Source organism: Carassius auratus, chromosome 2 (assembly GCF_003368295.1).
Source record: "Carassius auratus strain Wakin chromosome 2, ASM336829v1, whole genome shotgun sequence".
NCBI lineage: Eukaryota > Metazoa > Chordata > Actinopteri > Cypriniformes > Cyprinidae > Carassius > Carassius auratus.
Window position 1 is genome coordinate 26536860 of NC_039244.1, and position 18454 is coordinate 26555313.

General features: G+C 34.8%; 1 protein-coding gene across 2 annotated transcripts; it reads left to right on the top strand.

Moving 5' to 3' along the window:
* Nucleotides 1-2472: 2472 nt before the first annotated feature.
* On the top strand, nt 2473-10147 carry LOC113038566 (regulator of G-protein signaling 18). 2 transcript variants are annotated; one of them, XM_026196087.1, is made up of 6 exons: nt 2473-2693; nt 2835-2926; nt 3826-3924; nt 4083-4144; nt 5013-5179; nt 9641-10147. In XM_026196087.1, exons 2-6 carry the CDS (start codon nt 2874-2876, stop codon nt 9884-9886), a joined length of 627 nt encoding a protein of 208 aa, XP_026051872.1. In that variant the 5' UTR covers nt 2473-2693; nt 2835-2873; the 3' UTR covers nt 9887-10147. The 2 variants fall into 2 exon arrangements, with proteins under 2 accessions (XP_026051872.1, XP_026051864.1); XM_026196079.1 differs by lacking the exon at nt 2473-2693 and having other exon boundaries at nt 2752-2926.
* The last annotated feature ends 8307 nt before the right edge of the window (nt 10148-18454 follow it).

An 18454-nucleotide genomic window follows, 5' to 3' on the forward strand; every position in this document is an offset into this window, starting at 1 on the left:
AATTACTGTACCCGAAGGCCTATAAATCCTCAAAGAAAACTTAAAACTCTACAAAACTCTACAAAAGTCCATTCATGCGTCACATGATTCAAAACAAGCATCCAAACTTTTATGGAGATTGGACAAAGATTTGCACTATAATGGTTATAAAGGATAAAAACAGTATATCTCTAAGTTAAACTCCATGAAATAGCAATTATAACCACTAATTGTTTAGAATTTAACCCATTCTAAGCATACATCTTTACATTTAAATTGGAATGAATGCATAGTTTTGCTGGCTGAATTCAGATTCAATTCAGGAAGTGAATTGGAATTTGAAAGGCATTCTCTATCCACTTCTAAATTATGCGAAATCCTGAAACTCCAAAACTTTAACTCACTGGAGTTTAAGTGCAAATCAGGTGTCAAATGCCTTTTGTTGTTATCAGTACTTGTGTTTTTGCCGGCGTTAAAGACAGGAAGTAGCTCTTCTCATCTCCACATTTCACTTTCAATTTCTGTCTGTCTTGCATTTCCCTTTTTTGTCAAGTGCTTATGAGAATCTGATGGTTATGACAAATGATTCAAGCTTGAGTAAAAGTAAAAAGTATTCTCAAGCTACTACTTCATAATAAAAACACATGACTTATGATAATACTCATTGACAGATTAAAATTGCTCATAACCTAAACAATCAAGCCCCCAAAAGTGCTTATGCAAGCAGAGAAGATGTTCTCTGAACTGTGAACACAAATGTTGCAATCTTTTCCACAGTTTAAGGTGTCACTTGTCATTCACAGCTTAAAACGAATTGTTTCTCAGTTCCTCATGAAAAGCTGTTAAATGGTAATGGATGCTCTTAGTATCTACAACGGGAAGATCGGACTGGGTCAATAGCAGTGTATTGTTTAATATTTGACATAAAAGAGAAACATTTGCATAGCGTATGATTTATTTATTTATTTTTCATGATAAAAAATTGAGATTGAATCAGGTTATAAAAAAAATAGTTTAGATTGCAATAATTAAAAATTATGTTTTCTATAAAGCCATATATTTTTTAAATGGAAGGTCAAAATATTATTATATTTAAATATATATGTTAATATAGATGTTAGAATATATTTTTAAATAAATAAAAAAAAATATCTTTCCTCCTATATTTTTGTCCATTTTTAATATATTTTCAATGTAAATGTATTTTTCGAGTCCCAAATGTAAAAAAAAAAAAAAACATATATATGAAAATAATTATATATAAAAATATTGGTTGACATTTTAAGTATTAAATAAATATTTATTTTCTCGCTCTTTGAAGAACATTTTATAATACACAGGCATAACTATTGGCATTTAATTTATTGGTTTAGTGCTTTTATCCTGCATTTAAACAAAATATTTTTCAATTTTAAAACATATTTGTGAGCTGTTCTATTTCAGAAATGTTATATTTGAATATTCTTGATGTTTATTTCGATGAATGAGCTGGCCTGGCCAAGAAGTAACTGATGGCAGAAACTGTTCCATTTGTCAGCAAGTAAAGAGTGCTTAATTCATCAAATGTGTGAATGGTTGATGTCTGAGTATGCAAATTGAAGAGTTGTACTAACCGCTGCCCAAATCCTTTAAATGATGCACTTGAGATCATGCTCTCAAAAAGACACTCTGAGGATTGTGTGGTTTTGTCTGTGAGCCTCTACGGCTGTTGATTAAATGAAGATGTCACCCTTGTCTTTGTCTGAGGACATTTCTATTCCCTCCTGTCATTTATTGTGCCGAAACTAATTTGTCCATCATTATAATGTCTCTGCAGAGGCAACAGCCACAGTAGGTAAATAGTGTGCATCTTGCTCGACCCTTTTTTTGGTATAGGATTAGTTTCAGCTTGTTCTGAAGTCTTCAGAAGACCTCTCGAAAATCTTGAAAATTTATTTATAAACTAATTAAAATGGAAACAGACTTACATAATTGTTCTATTATGTTTTTGTTGTTGTTTTTTTTTTTGTTTTTTTATGGGTTGTAATTAAAAAATGACCAAAAAACTGAAAATGTATTATATTATATCATATCATATATTATATCATATAATATACAGTAATATTTATTTTGTTTTTAAAAATTAAAAAGTTTTTTTTTTTTTTACGTCACAGAGAAGACCTTGCAGACCTTCATTATTTATTTATAAAAAAATATCTATTTATTACTATAAAAAAAAATATATATATATATATATATATGTCATGTGCGGGACTCCGTAGTTTTTCTGGGTTATGCAATGTTAAAGTATTCATTAAAAATCATATTTGATATGATCAAGACTTCATAATTACACCACATGGCATTTTAGTAATTAAATAATAATAATAATAATAATAATAATAATAACAAAAGAATGGTTGAACAATACAGTGTTTTAGTAAGTTTCAACTGCTGACTAGTTGAAAAACCTAACATAGTCCTCACAGGGTCTTCAGACCTCCCTCTGAGTACTTCAGAAACCTCTGGCCACATGCTGACAACCCACCATCCTGTTGTCGCTTAGAAGGAAGTAGGACGTTAAGTAAAACTTGACTTAAACATATTGCCTGAAAATAAATGTAAAAACATGTAAACGTTGCCAGGAGATGGATGTCCTACAGCAAGAAAACCCAGGCAGTAAAATATTACAGTAAACGGCGGGTAGTTTCCCTGACAGGAAGTCATCTTAACAGGTATGGGAAATGATCTCTTAACACACAAATATGAGCTTCAGTATTTAATAGTTTGCATTAGACTAAGAACCTGCTGTGTTTGGTGTGTGAGTGTCAACAATAGGGAAGAGCATGAAGATTTTTGTGTTTCTGTTTCCTCAGTTTAACTTCTCTGCCCCCAAGGAGGAAGCATATTTCAAAATGCTCAGTGAGGACGAGCTGCTCGCATGCAGAATGAAAGACACCCACTTGAGGTACAGTTTTATCACTTTTCTCATATTATCACTCAAAGCATTGGTTGGGGGAGGGAGATGTTGTCTTGTGCATTCGCCCTCTGGAGTTTGTGGACATTCTTTTAGCAAGTGCACTGAAACTAAGTTTGGATAGTTTTCTCTTCATTGTTTAAGACTTCCTTTATTTCTTGAGCTCATCGTTGTGACCAAACACGAAGAAGTTTGGGATATAGTAAAGCAACCTTTTATTCGCTTCATTGAACAGAAGCCTAGAGAATAAATCGTCCTACACAAGAGAACGTAGAGAACACCTGCTGATGTGTCTGCTTCACATGTTAGACTTATGCACCTTCTTTCATGAAAATACCTTATATCAAGAACAATTGTGATCGTATCTCAGTGGTGAACCAGAGATATGTCTGAAACCTTCTTTGTTAAGATGAAAACATGATATAGTGAGAACCAAAAGTAGAGTTATTGCTGTAAATAGAAATGCATGTAAAACATTGAGAGTTTAATATAAAAGCAGAATATATTTTGTATTTGTTGTGTGTTTCACCATAACTACCATGTTGTTATTTATAGCTGTTGTTGATCAGCCTGACTTTTGTGCTTCAGTACCTATAGCTAGCACTGTGGTAACACTTCCCCTTATAGCTGTCACGAATCTTTGGCTTGGTGCCTGGTGGGAGTAATACATGCAGTTTATGATTGCATATGTATACGTAAATGCACAATGCAATATGATGCCATAGATAGATAGATAGATAGATAGATAGATAGATAGATAGATAGATAGATAGATAGATAGATAGATAGATAGATAGATAGATAGATAGATAGATAGATAGATAGATAGATAGATCAGACTGATACTGACTGACTGACTATTTGATTGATTTTGCTTTATCTCTTTGCAGGAATAAGGATAAAAAAGGTAGACTCAGTCTTCTTCTGGCAAAGTCTGGATCGCATGAAAATGTCAGTCCTGAAAAGAAGCCACCAGCTAAAACTAAACAGTAAGTCTTTAGCATGTATACACATCGATTCACAATGTAATTTAATGAATACAATGTGGTGTATTCATTTAACTGCAGTATTGTCAAAGTGTCGCCGTTTATTCATGAAGCACCTTTCCAACTCTTAAAGTATTTACTGATGAATGTGATTTGAACAGCATTGCACCAGACGTGGCTCTGAGATGGCGTGATTCTTTTGAGGAGCTGCTGAGTCACTCAGGTATGATCTCTTTGTCTTAGCAGTGTACCGTAGTTAACATACTGAATGCTTCTCATTGAGCTGAAGTAGAATCGTGCATCTCATCATGACCACAGGATCAGAAACCTGCTTGTGACTACACAGGGCTCTGAACTTTCTGGTTTGCATGTCATTCTATCCAATGAATAGTTTGATTCAAAACACACACGCACACACATGCACGCACGCACACTATTTGATTTGTGCCACCTGGAATGTCTACAAGCATACTTGTATAGATCAGATAATAATAAATATAGCCACAAACAGCTACTGTATTATGTGCCCTCCAACAGGACATTATAAAGATGTGCACCTTTGGTTATATATTGCAGATGATGAATTGAAGATAATTAGTTCAAATTTCCTACATTAGTTACATTAGTTAACTTACATCAACAAAGATTAATTAAAACTGTAACTCTTTAGCCAGTATGTTGCAAATATAACAACTGTAGGATGAATCTGAAGAAGGAAGATATAGTGAGGCAGAAATTCTGTTATTGAAATCTGTATAATTCAAGTAACTGAACAAAGAAATTAACCACTTCAGGCTATTCAGTTTAAAAGCTTTGAGTAGAAATGTGTAACCTTGCTCTGTTGGTCTGTATGGTTTAGATGGATTGAGCTTAAGATCCAAATATTGCCATAGGAATGTTTAGTATGAAAATGTTCAGATGTTTTAACCATACAACTGCAATAGTCTATTGCATAGATATTCCAATGCAAAAAAAAAAAAAAAAATGTGGAACAACATGAAGAAGAATACTGACAGATACTTGCACAAATTATTTTGTCCAGTTGAATTTACTCACATTTAGCAAATAATCATCAAATCATTTTGTTTCAGATGGGGTAGAAGTTTTCACACAGTTTCTACGCACTCAGTTCAGTGAGGAGAACATTGAGTTTTGGTTAGCCTGTGAAGACTTTAAGACCACTGAGTCTGCAACCAAACTGCAGTCTAAAGCCAAACAGATACATGCCATTTTCATCGACAAGGAAGCCCCCAAAGAGGTATGTGCACATTTACATTTTGAACATAACGACAGGGTGGAAACGTTTTTTTTCCATGACTTTACTGTAAAACATTAACAATTTACCATTATTGGGGGCCAAGCACCAAAGGTGTGTAGGCACATATTGTAACCGTTGGCGTTCTTGTTCTTCTTCTTCTTACGTTTCTTCTTCCGCTGTTGAGTCTATGGCAAGCCATAGAACCACTTGCGTGAAAGTTATGAAAGTTATGTTAGTGGCAAACTAATAGAGGACAGTGAGAAAAGTCACCATAGCAAATTTGGAGTCTCTAACTCAAACTCTCTAAACTCTCTTCAAACTCTTTAGTTTCACTTAACTTTATGCTAATATCTTTTGAACCATAAGGCACAGAAGGAAAATTCTGTCGAGTTGAATGAACTTCAAAATTCAAAAATTGCAAGGCGTAGTTTTTTTTTTCTAATTTTAAATGTTTGAAAAACCTACTTTTCCGAACTAGTCCTAGGCGCTTTGTCTAATTCTCAACGAAATTTTTGCTGGCAAAAAATTGTGGAATTCAAGTTAATTCGTCAAACCGTTCTTGAATAACGCATAAACGAATTCGATGAATAGCGCGGAGAAATGGATGTGAGGCTATATCACCGAAACGGTTTGGTGTATTGAGACCAAACTTGGTGTGTGTTATTACAAGCATGACCTGAGGCTACTTACAGTTTTTCAGCACAGTGCCACCTAGTGGTCAGAAGATATGAAAAATGGCTATATTTGTTTATAACTTCTGAATTTGACCAAAAACCAGTGGTCTCTTTAGATTCAGTGTAGCATATAGATTCGAACCAAAACCCGTTTTTGCATATTGCCCATTTTGGGCATTTGCCATTTAGAATTTTGTAGCAAAATGCTATATTTTATGAATGCATTGATGTATTGTCAAGAAACTTGATATGGGTCATCAGCATGATTACCAACGAGCACTGTTACTCCGATCTACACGAACCCACCAAATTTGCTAAATGTTGATAGAAAGTGGCAAGTAAATGCAAATAAAGTTGGCAATCAGTCATTTTTTCTGTTCACATATATAAAACGGTCAATAACAGCAAAACAAAATTATATATTTTCACCAAATTTGACACACATATATGGGCACACTGTAAGGACACATAAAATATGGTGGGACTGTAGGCTATTGAAATTGCCATTGACTACAATAGATTATTATGATATAAAATGCAATATTTTATGAATGCATTGGTGTTCCATTACAAAACTTTGTATGTACCGTCGAGACCTTGACCTGAAAGTACTCAAAACCGTTTTCAGACAGTGCCACCTTGTGGTCAAAAGTTATAATTACATTTCAAATAAATGTTAATAGACAAAACCGTTTTCGCATACCACAGCAACGAATTTTGAGGAATGATGCCAAAATTTCACTTGAGGCTGTATCTCTGCAATGCTTTGGCACATAAACACCAAATTTTGTGTGTGTCATTGCCAAATCACACAGAACTCACCAAAACGATTTGATTACAGTGCCACCTGTTGGTCAAAAGTGATAAGACATTTAATCATATTACTATGTATTTCATGTATTTTATGTATTTCAATTGCAGTCATCCTAAAATTGCTTTTATTACTCGTTGTTGGATTTAGTCTGACACTCCATGCCATCCTTAGCTCCAAAATTTGCTTCTGGACTGCTTGACACCGTAAAGCAGATTTCCTCAATTCATGTTTGAAGCCTTGTTGGTCAAATTCTTCAAGGGATTTTATGAAGAACCATGTGTAACGCCAATAATTCAATATGTGACTGAAGGTTTTTGGTGATCTTAAAAACAAAAAACAAAACAAAAAACAAGTGAAATGACATAAAATGACATTATTCTAAATGACGTTATCCATAATGTTATTCCAGAATTATTGCGTTTTGCCTATATTTTCTTTAGCTAGAATGTTGCAAATATAACAGGGTGAATTTGAACAAGGAAGATCTAGTCAGGCAGAAATCTGTTACTGAAATCTGCACAATTCAAGGAACTGAACAAGGAAATTAGCCATTTAGGCTATTCAGTTCCAAAGCTTTAAGCAAAAACGTGCAACTTTAGGCCGTTGTAATACACTACAAGTAATGAGTTACAGAATCAGATTACTTTTTTTCAAGCAACACATTACTTTTACATTTACAAGAAAATATCTGAGGTATTTGTTATTAAAAATAAAAAAGCAAAAAAAGTAAAACTAACACCTTCCATAAAAAAAAGTTACAACTTAACAGAATTAGTTCCCTTTTTTATGTTGCAATGCAATATTATAATGCATTATGTTTAAAAGTAACTTTCCCCAACACAGGTTCCACGTTTTCAGAATTTTAATTTTTAAGAGATCTATTTTACGCCACTACGACCTGTTAATCATCCCCCACAACAAATAAACACATGCTGTTTCGGAAAGCACCTTGTTGCTGGTGAGGAATGATGCTACGTTGCTGTTAGCAAAGCTGCACTTTGGTTAACCTCAGTGGGAGTCACATTAAAAGCTAACATGGCTCTGTTAAATGATGTCTGTGGTGGTGCAGAGCTGCATCGCCATCAGAGACCTGCCATTGTGTTTGTGCAGAGGCCATTGTCGGCCCCCGGCCACATGACTGGGGGCAGATATGTGACCGTGTGGTTTTCCTGCTTTTGGCTGCAAACTCCCCCTCAGCCACCCACACAGCTGAGAAAATAGACTGTGAAAAACTGAGAAGTGAAAATGAGGCAGCGGGACCACTCACTCTAGTCTGACCAAAGTAAGAACGAATAAACAACTAAGAATGGAAGGTAGCACCGCTCAAAGTCAACTTTATCTTATCAGTGCTGGTAAAGGAAAACTTTAAAATTGTAAAACTTGTTTAATCATAAACGAGGAGCAGTGCCTGCATAAAACTACAGACAGACACATGTGTTACTCTGCTGTAATACTTTTGGAGAAATGCTTTTTAAGCAGACACTGTGGCCTGGACAGAGGGAGATTGAGTCAGAGCAAGTGCTGTGGACAGAAAAGATGTGTGTAAATAACAAATAAAACTTTTTTTAAAACCTAATTTCATGAAAATGTTTGATCGTTTTTTATTTAATTTTATTATATAGTTTATTTGCCAAATGATACTTACAACACAACAGTGTGAGGGAAAAGTGTAAATTAAAAATCTACACACATTTCAGAATGTCTCTGTATTTGGTTTTTCCAGTATATAGGTGAATTGCATGAAACTCCTTTGTTTGTGCAGAACTATTAATTTATTCATAATTATTAAAATGCAATTCATGCATACAGAGACTTAAGGGTTATGGAGTCAGAAATGTTACTGTACTGATAAAATGACAGAAAAAAATCGTCATTAATTAATTCATTTTATATATATATATATATATATATATATATATATATATATATATATATATATATATATATATATATATATATATATATATATATTATGGTGGCCGAGACAGCTCAACACACTGCAACTTAAGAAAACAAATGCAAATTGAAAAAACATCAGCAAGTGAAGAAAACGTCTTCATCTGTTTGACAACACAAGTGTTGCAAATCATCACAACACATGCATATAATGAAACGCGCTGCAAATACTTCACAACACAAGAAACGCTGCAAATCCTCACAGCACATACACATTAAGAAACAATTAATGGAGCCTTGCACATTTATTTTCCTTAACCTTGAAATTATATTTTAATTATAGTTGAGAATATAAAAGTTAGCCATCTTAAGTAACCTTTTACATTTAATCATGTAATTATTCAGCCTATTTAGGCTAATAATATCCAAAAGATAAAGGAATCATGGTGTTGTTCACCAACAACTCCACTGACAAGTAGCCACTGTATGATAAACAAATCCAATTCGGGTCCGACACTTTTTGAGGTCTCCTTGAAACATTTCCATTGTGGTCAGAGCTATTTGCAGCGCATTTGTTAATTGCATGTGTTGTGAGGATTTTCAGCGCATTTCGTTAATGCATGTGTTGTGAGGATTTGCAGCGCGTTTCGTTATATGAAGGTGTTGTGATGATTTGCAACACTTGTGTTGTCAAAATGATGAAGAGGTTTTCTTCATTTGCAGATTTTCTTTTTCAATTTGCATGTGTTTTGCAAGTTGCAGCATGCTGAGCTGTCTCGGCCATTGTAATATATATATATATATATATATATATATATATATATATATATATATATATATATATATATATAAAATTGTACTTTTAATATTACTACTAAGAATCTCCTGCTCATAAGATTTTTCTAAAGCAGAAGAAAACACAGATCAGCGATATGGCGAAATCCTAGTTGGCCCACAAAAATTATCTTACGACATTTTTATCTTGCATAACTTCATGTACCTTGTATTTCATCATAGTGTTCGAAAACTGAATTTTTTGACATCCTCATGTTTTACGTTTTGCTCCTTTCCCATCAGATCAACATCGACCACTCAACCAAGGCCACTATTGAGAAGAACATCCTGAAACCCACTACGTCCTGCTTTGATGTAGCACAAAGTAAAATCTACAGCTTAATGAAAAGAGACTGCTACCCACGATTCCTCACCTCCGATATCTACTTGACCCTGACCAAGAAGGCAGGCCCACCCACTATGATCAGGAGAAGGTCCCGCTCCTTCGTTTTTAATGAACGTCCTGAAGGCACAGCGGACTGGTTGTAGATGTGTGATGCTAGGTTGTGTTGTTATTGTATATTGTCAATAGCACTTGATCGTGTGACACCTCTTAGCTATTTATTAACAATAGATCCTGTGGGCTGGTATTTAAATACTAATAATTCTGTTATGATTGTCAAATGCTCGATTATGCTTGAAGGATTTCATGCCAAGCTTAATTTAATCTACATGTTTAGAATGCCTGAACATTGTAAATAACTGTTTAAGGATTGTCTGTATAATAAATTGTACATAAATGTATTTTAATTTGGCCTACAGCTAATTGTAACAACGGGCACTGTCGCATCACTCTCAAAGACAGAGTAAAAGAGACAGCAAAAAAAAAACTTGAAAGAACTTTGAAGAATTGAAAAATAAAACCACATGTCTGAGGAAAAATTGGGATGGGACTTAAAAAAATCCATGTTTATGAAGGAGTTTTGATAGTGTTGCCAGACTTTTGGTTATCAGTTTAAAGTCTGGTCCAACAGAGCACTACACTGATCAGGTATTGTTAGGCTGACACCCTGGTTCCCTCCATAAAAACCCAGTAAAAATGTTTCCATTGGCTTTTGGGTTATTGCAGGAAAGAAGCTCTGTGACCAACAAAAGTTAAAGATTCTAATTCATTTTCTTCATAATGATAATCTTCACAAATTAACACAACTTTAAAGGGGTCCTATTATGGATTTTACAAATTCTTGATTTAGGTTTTGGGGTGTACTAGAATACCTCTTCATGCTTGATTGCTCCAAAATATTATGTTTCACATATTTTACATTACATTGTGTCTCAAACACCCTGTTTAGTTCCTGTTTCGATGAAACCCCTCCTTCCGAAATACGAACTGTGCTCTGATTGGTTAGTTAGTCCAGTGCGTTGTGATTGGTGAACCATTTAAAGTGTGCTCTGAAAATGACACAGCCTTTACCATAACTGCAAGTTTCATCTGCTCAGCTGTAAATATTGATGAGGGTGTCAATTTTGCCACACTGCTATCCTCCATAAAATGTGCAGCACACTGATAAACGACGGGGTTGTAATGTTCAGGAACAATACGCCTTATGTAGACCAACAAAAGGGGTTTTGGGATCAAGGTTGACATAAAGTTGCAAACTAAAGTTGTGGACCAATTTAATGAATTTTGAAGCCTACGATCACAAAAATCTTAAAATGAACTCCACCACAGTTGCATGACTTCCTTTTTTTTTTTTTTTTTTGTTGCTAGAGCTTCATTATAAACACAATGAGGCTATGAAAGCGAGTAGTAAGTATGCAGATGTGTTTTCCTGTTTTGCATAATGAATTCTGATGTCCCTGTCAACCTCTGTAGTCCTATTTAGCCACTTATTAGCAACTTTTTCCAGGCAAGTAGAAGCTTTAAAAATCATGAAGGGTCATCCTGAGCTTGATCTGTTTTAACCACTGACACTATTTAAAGCATTTAGCTGAAAACCCATTCGAAGTGCTAAAATGCTAATTTTACAGCTCATTTTAGCCAAGAACCGCCCACTTTGACCACCAAATGAAATCTGTTTGGAGCTTGCAGTGGTTGTGCGTGCACTCTGCAGACAGACTGTGGGAGGTGTGCTGCTCGAGGCTGACACTAGTTGTGCTATGCAAACATAGCTAACAGGTACTCAGTGTTTGCAATTTGCTGAGATTTCATCCCAGTGATGTATTTTTTATTTTTTTTCCACAAATCATTTTCTCAAAGATGGCCACATTTACCTCCTGATGCGAGTCATTAGAGCTCATGTCAGGTTTCCAGCTGTCTTCAATGAGACCCGCGTCTGATTCACTGTCTTCCTATCAAACCAGACTGCTAGTTTCTCATAGCAATCATCAATTATGCATGCACAGACAGGCTACTGGAATGCATAATGTTTAACTTTGGGTGCCACCAAGCAGAACGCAGTCAGAGATGGAATTAAAAATATGTATATCCAACATTTTACTCAATTTTTATTTGCAGCATCTAGAATAATTTTGCTCCATTTATAGCGTTTACTTGAATAAGTGCATCATGGTCTCAAAAAAAGGTACATTCTAAGGTTAATTCTGAGCATTCTGAGGTCACATAGGCTACCAAATCAATTTCAAATTTTTTTAGGAGTATATATATATATATATATATATATATATATATATATATATATATATATATATATATATATATATATATATAAGATGTCTTTTCTAAAGTGTTATTATACATTTAAGTAGTGAGTAATATTAACAGAGTGCAACATTCAGGTTACGGGAGTATAAATATGATTTATTTTCTCCATAGGAAAATGGATTTTTAAAGATAACGTAAAAACCTTCCAAGACAATCCTACTGTTGGCTGTTTGAATTAAAATTAAAAAAAAAATAAGAAAAAGAAAATAAATAAATAAATAAATAAATAAATAAACTACATTATCCATGATGCTGTAAATAAAATTTGAAATTCCACCAATAAGAGAGTCACAGCTAGCAAATTGCACAAAATGAGTGCTGAGCTCCTCCAACTCCCACTGGAGTTTAAAGTTGTTGATTATGTACATGCATCTAACTGTATATGCATAATTAGAAATAATCTTAAAATACACTTTTGACATAAACAGTCAACTATTTCAAATGAATAGTTTTAGATTTCTCTGTTGTTTTTCATTTGATGATGTCATACGCAGTGGTTCATGGGATTGTAGTTCTTTCCCTCACTAAAGTCTTAAACAGTCTTCTCCTTTCGTCTTTTTGTCCGATTTTCAAATACTTTTTTTGCTTTAAATAAAAGTTTGCAATGTTTTACTCATCTCAGATTTGGTTAGTTAAAATACTTACAAAACTTACAATACTAAAAAAGTGGGCCGGCATTAATGCACTCTATTAACAATATGTACTTACTATAGGATTAAAACTAGGTTTTTGCTTACATTTGGTTGCACGTTTTGGTAACACTTAATTTTAAGGTGTCCTTGTTACACGTTACATGTACTCACTATTATAATAACAATTAATTATGCATAATTACATGCAAGTAATCATAACCATATAGTAGTAAATGTAGTTAATTAATATTACTCAGTTCTTAAATGAATAATTACACTGTAACAAGGACACCTTAAAATAAAGTGTAACCCACTTTTTATAAATGATTAATTGTTATACAGTGAGATAACTGTAAAATTTGTGCCGTTGCCATTGCTATTTCTTCCCTTCACTTGTATAAGCATGTAAACTTCCCAAATTTCCCCCATTAAATTTTTAAGAACCATCTAATCGTAATAATCATAATTAGCCCTAAATCGAGCATCTTGGTAGAACGATTATTGTAATAGCTATTAAAGTGGAAGAACTGAGGTTTCATGAATCATAAATAGATGTTGACTAATGAACTGTTTCGTGGGCTGTGTGAGATCAGGCAGAATTGTGTCATCATCACAAACATAGAAGGCTGATTATTGCTCTGACTGTACAGATGATGTCTTATACCGTATAGCCCAAATGGACGCTTGTTCTATGTGACCATATGGAAACAAAGCTTTTGGTGGTGTAACACTTGTTACGGGAAATGTAATACAGGCAAGTGTTAGCGTGGCATAATCAAATGTGTTGTTGTGTTTAACACCCCACAGTGCTACTTTGAGATACACCAGATGTTTCTGCAAAAGCGTTTGACCCTAAAGGGAAAGAGAAGCTAGTCTTAAAGGGATAGTTCACTTAAAATAAAAATACTGTCATTTATTCATCCTTATGTCGTTTCAGACTTGTTTGACTTTACTTCTTCCTTGGAACATGAAAAATATCTTTAGTACACACGCATAGTGTACTGTGTTAATAAGGAATTTTCCATATTGATTTTTTCATTGTGTGGTGTTTTAGGGTTGAAGGAAACCTTGGTAAAATAAATGGAAAATGTGCTGGTAATTTTCCACCAGCACAGTGTACAGTGAATGTCAGTGGGGTCCCAGTGCTGTTTAGACCCCACTGACTTTCTTACACTTTTGTGTTCTGCAGAAGAAAGTCATACATGTTTGGAATGACATGAAGGTGAGTAAATGATGATAGGATTATCATTTAAAAAAAAAAAATGGAATTCAGCAATATGCCTGGATTAAAATGATTTGAATAAATTAATCATATTTGAAATATCCTCTCTGCTTTGTGAAATGAAAGCAAAATTTACTCCTTCAAATGACATGTAAACCACCATCGTCTTGCTAAGCTACACAAATGACAAAATGTGAAAAAGGATTATGAGTGTTTTTGCTGTCATCCTAGAGCAGATTATTAAACACTTACAGCATATCATCTCCATTATGAAGCCATGCAACAGATTAGTTAACATTATCTTCTAGCTGACACTAACAGGACACACTAGCGTGTGAAGATTTAACACAAATTCATCCCTGTTGATGCTTGTAAGAGAGTTGGGGGTGTTTTGCACAGGGATGTTTAGTGTGCAGCAGGCCAGGAGAAACAGAGGTGAGAGGAAGTTCGTTCAGGAACCACAGCTCCTCCTGCTGGAGGATGGAGTTTGTACATTTTGACACATGATGAGAAATGAAAATTCTGTCATCACCCTCCACTTTTTTTTTTTTTCTTCTGAACACAAAAGAAAACATTTTAAATAATGTTAACTTAACAGTTGACGGTATCCATTGACTTTTTAATTTATTTTCCCATACTATGGAAGTCAATGGCTACCGTCAGCTAGAGTATTTGGCTTCCAACATTCTTCAAAATATCTTCTTTTGTTCAACAGTTGAAAGAAATTCAAACCAGTTTGAAACAACTTGAGTTGAGTAAATTATCTATATATAACATTCAAAAGCTGCATTTATTTGATACACTAAAAGCAGTCATACTGTGAACTTGTATTCCTGTTTACAATAACTGTTTTCTATTTTGATGACAAATCTGAATATTTAGTGTCACGTGATCCTTCAGAGATCTTTGTAAAATGCTTATTTGGAGATCAAAAAACATTTTCTATTATTATCAATGTTGATCAATTTCAATGTTTAAATATATATTAGGGGTGTAACGGTACGCTAAAATCACGGTTCGGTACGTACCTCGGTTTTAAAGTCACGGTTCGGTTCACTTTAGGTACAGTAAGGGAAAGAAATGCAAACATTAAACTGCAGGTTGTTTATTACTATAAACTTTTTTTTAACAATTTGTTTACACTTTTTCACAACTTTTCCATAGTGTAAAGTGCAGCATCAATCGTTTCAGTTTTTAGACCTGCTCAGATTTCGTTTTGCGTTGGACCGATCGGAATTAAGAGCAAAGGTCTGTTTAAATGCCGACAGGGCCTGCGTTTGAATTACAATCGTTTTTTCCCTAGTTGTAGTGATGTTCACACTCGCGTGATGCCTTTTGAAAACCTTAGGCCGGTGACACACTGGCATATTGCACCTGTCAAACATAGTCTATTTTGCCGTCAATACTGTTGACGGTGCCCTTTATCAGTAGGCTTTATATTTATGCTCAACATGAAGTGTAGATATTGTTGTCCTGAAGACAAGATCCTGGTCTGTCGGCGGTCTCCCTCTATGTCACCTACAATATCACCAGCGCGCCAGCGCCGCGTATGAATCTGGTGTGTAAGGACACAGATAACAAAAAGCAGCCGTTACGCAACTGACACGCAGCAGAAACGCCACGCTCACGCCACGCAGCCAGTGTGTCACCGGCCTTAGAATCAGCTGCAGGGCGGGATTTGCGCTGAACGCGGAGACTTCCGCCACTTAATATGTTTGTTTGGAAACACGGAAATTGCATTTGGTCACTCGGTACACACGTGCACCGTACCGAAAGCCCTGTACCGAAACAGTCCGGTACGAATACACGTACCGTTACACCCCTAATATATATATATATATATATATATATATATATATATATATATATATATATAATGTATATACTAATTATACACAATAGGTGTTTACATAATGATTGTTAACCAAAGCTACCCATTTCTCATTCATTTTATTTTAGCTAGCAATACCTCTGCTGTAGTCAACTAGCCTGTTAGCTTAGCTTATTCCTTATGAAAATGGTCAGTTGCACATTTTTATGCATTTTTGTTTTATTAGGAATCACAAATGGCTATCCCTGGGGTCCTTGACAGACCTGACTAAATGGGCAGATGCTTGGGATGCTTTTCCAGGATCATTCCAGCCCAACTTTACTTTGCCTCACATTACTACCCAACTTTTTCAGTCTACATTATGCAGGCACAGTTTGATTCATGGCCGGCTTTTTATCTGGATTCTCCCAAAGAGAATTCTAAATATAGTCTCTTGTTTTCAAGCTTGACAAAGGGATTGCCTGATCTTGTTGACCCTGTCGAACAGAAAAAACACACAGGCACAGGTGCTACAAGCAAATTCTACAGACAGATGAGTCAGTCTCCGGCAAGACTGTTTTCAGCTCTGCAGTCCCTTCACAGCCCAGTGTGAACGTAATGATGCATTACAGTCAATTTGACCCAGTCTGGAAATATGAAAATATGAATTATTAATGTTGTTACAGTTTTCTGAAACTGTGCTCATCTGTTCTTTCAATTTTGGGGACAAATTGGAGTATGAACAGAAGTGTAGATGAGCACAAAGTAGACTGCATACAAAGCAAAAGGACAAATGAAGTTGAATGTATGTGTTCTTGTGTGTCACAGAAAATGGATAGCTTTGATTTCAGGAGTCAGCACAGGTGAGTGTGTCCTCGCCCTTGCCAGCTTTTTTGGAAACCAAATTCTCCTGGTCATGTGTAAGTCATTATGCATGTAAATCTGTCCGAGGATTTTTCCATTGCTTCTGGAGATTTACATGGCCATTGACAGACTGAGACAACACTAAAGGAGAGCACAGAGGGCATCACATAGAAACCTTTGTTTTTTTGGGGGTTTTTTTGGTGGGGTGGGGGTGTTAGTGAAGATATTCAGGTAAAGGTTAGATAGATGATTCATTTGCAGTTGTGGTACTATTTTAAGTCCAAAATGAGAAAAAGTGGTGAACAAGGTTGAAAAAGGGGAAATTCATTTGTTCCCCAACCTTCATGTCTAGTGTTACCTGTGAATCAAACCATAACTTGTGGTAGGAAGTTTAAATACCACTTTTCCATTGGCCGCCCAAGGCCATCACTCCAAATTTTCAATAAACAAGACTCTTTAACTTTGGTGTAGCAGCCCCCGATCCCACTCAGAATCACTGCTCATTATCCAGTCAACTAAGAAACACACAAAATCAAATGGGAGAAGTAGTTGAACATGTAAGCCACACACACACACACACACACACACACACAGACAAAGTCAACGTAAAAGCAGAACAAGCACACTTCTGCATTATTAAGCATTAAAGCATTATACAAAAATAAATGAAAGTAAACAATAGACCTATACTATTCAAAATAAAGATGTATTGTGATGCTTGCTTGTCAAACACTGATCATGTTCATAGTTAATGTGATGAAGTACACCTGTGGTTAGTCTGTTAGGACACCTGTGTGAATTTCATCCACTAAAATCACCTTGAAACCAGTCGGTTATAAATCATTGCAAAAATGGCTTGAGTTCTGAGAAAAGCTCCAGCATCATTTGTTTGCAGATGCCTCTATGTTTGGTGCTTTATATCTAATGCAATTACTTTCTGACATTTTTAAGCGCTTCTCAAACATCCTAATACTTTTTGGTTTCACTGTGTGTTATATGATATTTGAGATGTAGCTTTGATTATGGGAAATGATGGAAAATTAAATATGAGATGGGTTTTCTACTGCCATTAAAGGGATTAGATCATAAATAATAGGCAAATACTTCAATTTAGGTCTATTTCAACCACAAGCTATTTGGTTATGGCAGGATTTCCATTCTGTAATTTCAGTATTGAGGATAAATGTGGTGATGACCTAATGGAGAGCCACGTGGACCATCACACAGGCAGGTGTTGCTGATCTGGGGCCGGCTGCACCAGCTGAATGTGAGCAAGCGCAGCACTGCTTGGTATTTGAGCGCATAACCTTATGTGACAAATGAATCAAATATTAAGTGAAGTATTTATGATATTAAATCAATTTGATCAATTTATAATATTTATCAAAACATTTAATTGATTTAAAAATGCATTTATTACTTTCAGCATAAATATATTTCATAGTAAATTAAAATAAATATATATTCCAGCTTGAGAATTAAAATGAAATTATTTCCTTGACTGATTTTAGATGTAATTACTGAATATTTTATTTCCATATTGCATATATATACATTTCCACTTTATTACATCTGTGGTATTTGGAATCATGCATCTGATGCATCTGATCAGATTTTTCAATGCTTCAATTGCACCCAGAATTTTCCTTCCTTCATTATATATACTAAATGTGTAATTTAAATTAAAAAAAATGTTATATATATTTTCACAGATTTACACAGGGATGCATGTATCAAAATATGATCATTAATTTGCATTCTGTTGTGCAACACAAAAAGTCATAAAGCAAAGTTAACTAGTTGACTGATGAGCATGCCATCACTTCTGCACTGTAGATATTTCGTGACCTTACAAACTGAGGAG